General features: G+C 39.3%; 1 protein-coding gene across 1 annotated transcript; it reads right to left on the bottom strand.

Annotated features, from left to right (window-relative positions):
- Positions 1-4629: 4629 nt before the first annotated feature.
- Positions 4630-5762, bottom strand: LOC138054077 (G-protein coupled receptor 83-like). The gene has a single exon (XM_068900587.1). It carries the CDS (start codon positions 5668-5670, stop codon positions 4630-4632), a length of 1041 nt encoding a protein of 346 aa, XP_068756688.1. The 5' UTR covers positions 5671-5762.
- Between the last annotated feature and the right edge of the window lie 1445 nt (positions 5763-7207).

The raw sequence follows: 7207 nt of genomic DNA on the forward strand, positions 1-7207 counted from the left end.
AAACAAAGTGTCTTCTCATTGGTATTCGTGAAGAACAATCAAAAGCGTCTTTAATTGGTGCATTCATGTTAGCACGAGGAGTGAGCAGGCGCCGTAAGGTTCAAATAGCAAATTATTGGCTATAAGAACCCTACGGCGCATGTTCTCCTACACAGAGTTTCCCAGAGCCTTGGGTTGATCCAAGGTTCTGGTGACGAGAATGATGACAAGAAGAAGGATTAAAGCGCAATTGTTGTGGGGTCGCGTATGCAGGATATAGATACAAATTCAGGATAAACATTTAAAATCAGGTTAAAACATACAACAATGATAACTAATAATGTTAACATAATATTGACAAAAACCTACAATCATTAATACATGGCTATCACAATAAGAGCAATAAAAGCTAAAAACAGTGAAATTCTTCATCAAAACTGGGAACCGACTGAGCTGAATGATCACTGAAATCACTAACTAAGATAATGCGGAAGGTGCCTCCTCGTTAAATAAAATAGATTAAATCAATTGAACCTTATTCATGTACTAACTTAAGGTGATCCACTTGCAATGTCGATAAACGTCAGCAGATGGCATGTTGTCGCAAGGCAAGTTGTAAATCACTCTTGCCGCTCTTCAGCGAAGCATTTCCAATGATTTTAGTAGCTCTGCTTTTTATATAATGTGTTTAATTCAGATAAGGCTGTGAGACATAAGACATCACAGCGATATCTACAATATTGCCAACGCAATAGACAGTGCGGGTGTCGTCTGAACACGGAGCCAGAGGGGACTGAATTTGTTAGGTTATTTGTGTATAAAGGGGTAGTTTCTAAAGAAACTGTGATGCTGCGTCGGTGGGGAAGTAGTATACAAAAATTTGGTTTTATCAACGGAGTTGATAATGTAAATTGGCCACCGTACAGAGATTCTAAAAGCTGACGTTTCGAGCGTTAGCCCTTCGTCAGAGCGAATCGAGGGATTATGGGTTACGTGTAGTTTTTATAGTAGAGTAGGAGCTACGCTATTGGTGGTAACATGGCAACGTGAAAAATAGGAATATATTAGTTAAATGAAAAGCGTTCGTTAATACCGTGAGGATTAAGGGTGCCGATTTGAAAGATGAATTTTTGTTCCAGATTCTTGCGGCTTTCCGTCGTACATAGATGTAGGGAAAGGCCGCAGATAGCCATGTGGTTTTTGGAGTGGTTAGGCTTTCCTAGATATCAAAGTTTCTATTAGAGGCAACTTGCTATGTACTAGTGTGCACTACAAACCTACTGATTCACACAGTTATTTGTTGTATTCATCGTCACATCCATCACATGTCAAGAATTCCATTCCTTATTCTCAATTTCTTAGACTTCGACGTCTATGTAGTGATGACTCCGATTTTTCCAGCAAATCAGAGGAGATGTGCCAGTTCTTCGAAAAACGTGGCTATCCTGTCTCTGTGGTCAAAGCGGGCCATCATCGCGCCCAACAGTTTGATCGTCAGTCATCACTACAAACGTCACAAAAAGATAAGAATGACAGAATTCCATTCACCCTCACTTTCCTTCCTCATAATCACGCAGTCAAAAGCATCATTCTTAGTAATTTTAAATTACTCCAAAATGATCCCGAGACTGGTAGAATCTTTTCGCAACCTCCACTTATTTCATTCAAACGCGACAAAAACGTAGGCAACTTTTTAGTTAGAAGCGCCCTCAAAACTAACGAGCAACCCGGCACTTTCAAATGCGCCCGCTCACGATGCAAAACTTGTCCTTTCATTGTCAACACTAGCAAGATATCGGGACCTAAGCGATCTGTTAAGATCACCGATCGTTTCACATGTACCTCCGCAAATGTCATTTATTGCATAACCTGTACGTTATGCAATAATATTATACATCGGTGAGACAGGTAGACGACTAGGTGACCGATTCCGCGAACACCTTCGCGATGTTGAGAAGAATGACAGGGATGCATCTAAGCCAGTCGCTCGCCATTTTAATCTGCCTAACCACTCCAAAAACCACATGGCTCTCTGCGGCCTTTCCCTACATCTAGGTACGACGGAAAGCCGCAAGAATCTGGAACAAAAATTCATCTTTCAAATCGGCACCCTTAATCCTCACGGTATTAACGAACGCTTTTCATTTAACTAATATATTCCTATTTTTCACGTTGCCATGTTACCACCAATAGCGTAGCTCCTACTCTACTATAAAAACTACACGTAACCCATAATCCCTCGATTCGCTCTGACGAAGGGCTAACGCTCGAAACGTCAGCTTTTAGAATCTCTGTACGGTGGCCAATTTACATTATCAACTCCGTTGATAAAACCAAATTTTTGTATATTTGTGTATAAGACGAACAAGGTAGTGTCCTTGTGGAATACCACATCTATCGTTCAGAACATTATTATATTGCTGAGGGGGGCGTGTACCACATAAAGTTGAGTTCGGTCCAATAGATAGTATGTCAGCCGTGAAAGCACAGGAGCACAAATTTCAAACTGATATTTCAACTTTTTTAGTAATATCGCGGCAGACACGCAATCGAAAACCTTTCTGAAATCTATAAACGCTACAGTACTACCACCACCTTGTTCTCATCAACAGCCTTTTTCCGGGTTGTAGATAGGTGTACAAGCAGTAATTCTGTAGAGTACCCCTTACGGTAGGCCCACTGTTTGTTTGTAACTAACCTATCAAGGAAAACATGGCGAACGATTGTGTGAGACAAGAAGCGATATTGGTCTGTAATTGCCTGTGTCTGCTGCATCGTCTTTCTTAGACACCGGAACTAAACGAACCTTTTCAAGTCGATCAAAGTTTCACCAACTCGAAAAAAATATGCACTTAACTAGACAATTTAAGCAAATTCCCCTTTATAGACACCTGAAAAATTTAGGTGGCCCCAATGAAATTTGAACATCGCAGGATAAAGTAAACCTGATGAATGGATTATTTGCCAATATCAGCTTATTACTTGGAAAAAAAGGAACAACAATTTTTCAAAGGAGAGCGAATCCGCAGAGTGTTCAATTCGTGTCTTTATGAGCTTCATTCCAATGAAAGATAGTTTGTTGTTTTTTGCCACTTCCATCGTGAAGTTGATTGCTGGGTGTGCCTCCTTTAATGTTGCTAGGAAAGCCGTAGCAGCTGGAGAATTTTAATTCCCGCGGCTAAGGTGTCATCCACGTACGTCTTATAAAAGAGTGGTAACTTATTCTCGCTTTCTAGTTTCTCTTCGATCGAACTCATAAATGTGTTCGCCATGACTGGTCCAAGGGGTGATCCCATCGCTACTCCATCAATTTGCTCATAAAGACTGCCATTGATTTGAAACAGCTGATGTTTTGTGGCCACTCGTAGAAGCTCAACAAGGTAATCTTGGTGATGTTAAATTGCTGACGACATTAGAATAGCAGAGGCCAAACTACGGTTAATAAATCAGTAATGAGTTGTTTACGAATTCAAATGTGATCTGTGCGATGCGGATAACAACGTATGTTGAAAATACCCGCCGACACCTTTTCCAACACATTGATAAACACGAGCACTCCGCTATTGCAATACACCTGCGTGTCGCCCACAATCAGAGGAACAAAGATATTCAGGAACAATTTATCATCCTTAAGAAATGTCGTAGGAAATTTGAATGCCTAATTTATGAAATGTTCTTCACCCAACAAAAGAAACCTAAACTCAACATGCACTTAGTCAGACTCTATCAGAGCAAAACGATTTAGTACATAATCAACACTCTTTACATTCTACATTGTAGTCTTTAATCATATGCAACTTGGCTTCTACACGCTCTTACTATATATGAACTCATTATATTTTAGTCTCTTAGTTTTTATGAATTTGAAAATGATGAACGAGACATCGAAACGTCATTCAAAATTTATTATCGCTGATTCGTATTCTTAAATAGTAAATTAGGAATTAATGATAATCGTTAACTCAGAGGTAAAGGGTTGACCTCGCTCAGCTGGAAGAACCTCCCCACCCCCTCTGCCAAGAACGTACTGTATTGTGGTTCGGGGAAAAAATGCGGGGACTGATTGGTTTCATGCACTGGTTTGTCTTTACCTATTAGAGGGATTGCTAGTGAGCCAGTTTAGCTAGGAGTGACTGTTCGTTTGCAATTCCTACCTGCTGTAGGAGTGGATAACCTGATTTTTGTGTAACATTGAAATTTAGAATCTTCTTGGGGTAAATTGGGCCGGTGGGGTTTCAGTTTACAAGACAATGTTATGTGAATTTGCTTTGACCGCCATGTTATGATAAAGACAGTGTTAATAAAAAACGCGTATAATCGTTTGCCTCACGTTGTAGTCAATTAAGTTGAAGACCTCGACGTTTCGACCGCTTACTGCTGATCTTCCTTGTCCTCAGTGATGAAGAAAACCAGTAAGCAATCGAAACGTGGTGGTCTACAATCTAAGTGACCAAATCGTAATGAGACAAACGATTATACGTTTTTACGGAAGTGCATGGACTTTTGGGTTTTATTATTTATTCACCACCATGGTGACCAATAACCAACTCTTTTGGGAAAGAGAATGTTTGTTACTGTTAAATGTTGTTATCTATTTTCGATTGGGATGAAAAAAAAACAAACAAAACAAATCGGAAAAGTCACTCGGATTTACGAAATTTGAGGTTGAGACTCTGTAACACGCAACGGATTGGTGGTCTTTCTGCAACTTTGGCGAAAGCGCTCGTTAGCTGAATATGGCGCCTCATTTGGCCTATCCAATGGTCCGGTTAATGCACCGCCGTCAATGGATACGCGGTTGATACATCGGATATACTGTGAAACATTCATATTCCTATCATATGCGGTGTATAGTATGGGATTTGTTGCCTCGTTGACGAGACCTCCTAAAAAGGAAATTTCGAAAAGAAGGTCACCATGGTACACACTTTCTGTTCCCAAGACGATTCTGCGAATACTCAAGACAAAAGTTGGTGTCCAGCAAATGATAAAGGCAACCGTGATCAAGCATGCTGTTCTTGTCACACGTTTTTGACTTCGCCGCAAGGCAATTTCTGCTGGTGGTACTACTTGTGCATTGCTGGTGTTTCCAAGCGTTATGGAAAGCACGTGATAATAGCACCAGCAAATAACACACAACGGCAAAAAAAACATAAGCGCAAAGACAACGGCTTCAAAAATATTGTCCAACCACAGAACAGGAATAGCAAGTGGTGTGCACGTCGGTTTGTGATCCACATCAACAACTTCAGCCATATAAAGATATGGAACGGCGATAAACGAAGGAAATAACCAAGAAAAAGCTATCATCTGCTTTACAAGAGTGGGTCTGAGTTTCGGAAGAAAAGGATGCGCTAAGCTTCGATATCGATCGATGGCGATCAATGCATGAGTCATGACGGTTGTTCCTGATGTTGAGATCTCAACGAACTCGATTATCTTACACAGGGCTGCTCCAAAAATCCACGAGTCCAATGCTTCTCTTACCATTTCAAAGGGACAAAACAACACACAAATTACAAGATCTGAGATAGTCAAGTTGAGGATAAATTGATACGTTGGGCGTCTTCTTAGCAGAATCTTACGGTTTTTCATCAAGACATAAGCGACAATAACATTCCCAAGTATGGCAAAGAGTGTCACGTTGCCCAAAATGGAAGTCTTGACCACATTCGAGGTCGAGGCAGTCATTTTAACCACATACGGTTACCTTAGTAAACAATTTTTTTTTTCAGTGAGCTTTACTGAGAAATGATTTCCATCTTCTGCGATCAAGGTACTAGTCCAATATTCATTAGGACAGCGATATCAGACTTTTTTCTCTCGTATTGCATTACCGCTAAGGCAATTGTTATAACGATGCATAATTGATTGTACGTGTTATTAAATGACGTAAACAGTGCCAAATTAAAGAGCTTTTTTCACTATTTTTCGCATCCAAATCATTAATCAATTATAAAAAAGTTGATAATGAAAATATGACAAAGTAACACTTCGATGAAATAAAAATACCAAAAAAACATTTTGTCAGATTCATGACACAAGACCATATTTTTTATATTCAAACTTCAGGTTAGAACTCAGTGACAGAAATGCAGTTTTCGTGGCTCAACGTTGATCGTAATATCAAGCCAGAGCCTCAAATTTTGTCTAATTAACGCTATTTTCTAATTTTACACTTAGAAGTAGGAAAGCTCTTTAATGGAGGCATCAAGCGCGGAAGTGCAAGTGTATGGTGGCTTTTTATTCTAAAAATTATTTCATAAAAAAGAAAGATGAAGCCATCGATTGTTAATTAAATTGAAATTAAGCGAGATCACTCTGTGGTGTTCACTTTATGAACTGCTCCTTACTTACGCATTTTCCGACTGTTACTTCCTTAGTCTTTGACCAAAGGAAAAAGAGACTCTTTGAAGGCTTTCAAAATAAAACTTCTCTATAGGGTTAATGATTTTCTTTCGTTATTCTCTGAAATTGCTTTTTTCATTTACTGCTTGTGATGCAATTAAGTGCCATTAAAAACTGTAGGACTCAAATAATTTACATTATATTCATCTTGGAAAAAACCTTTTCTTGTCTGCAGCTGTTACCATTATTTTTCAAGCGATTTTTTGGTAAGAAAACAAACAGAACTCTCAGCTGCGGTCGACTTAAAACGTGGAAACTGGATCGATGAAAAATCTAAATTCAACTTTTCTCTCGGTGCCACATAGATTTATTTTTCTTCAGTTATTGCATACTGGACATCTTTCATAAAAAAGAGTGAGTTCTTCGCTCGAAATTAGATATTAATTGACTCGGTGATTGTGTTAGTCCTGATTTTCCAGTTGTTTGTCCTTTTAGTGCTTAAAGCGTTTGCCTTTCCACCTGAGATGGCAGCGATTTTCAATTGGTTGTCGAACCAAAGAAGTAACGTTGGCCAATTCCGACAGATTCAGGCAATGAATCTACAAAAGGCTATCGGTTTAGCCGGTCAAATATTCCAAAATTCCGGTTCGAAGCTAAATTAAAAACGATTTTCTGGATTTTCCGACCGGAAAACTGCCGGAAAAAAGGTGTTTCCGTAAGTGCCCCTGGTCGTGAGGAACTGGAATGAGTGTGGTAAAGGGTATTTTTGTGAAACGTGAATTGCCTTTTTTATTTTCCTTGAAATGTGAATTTTCCCTCGTGAAACGTGATTTTGTCAATTACCGTGAGCCGTGATTTTTGAGAATACTTATCCGGGAAA

The sequence above is a fragment of the Montipora capricornis genome, chromosome 6 (assembly GCF_036669925.1).
Source record: "Montipora capricornis isolate CH-2021 chromosome 6, ASM3666992v2, whole genome shotgun sequence".
Classification (NCBI taxonomy): Eukaryota; Metazoa; Cnidaria; class Anthozoa; order Scleractinia; family Acroporidae; genus Montipora; species Montipora capricornis.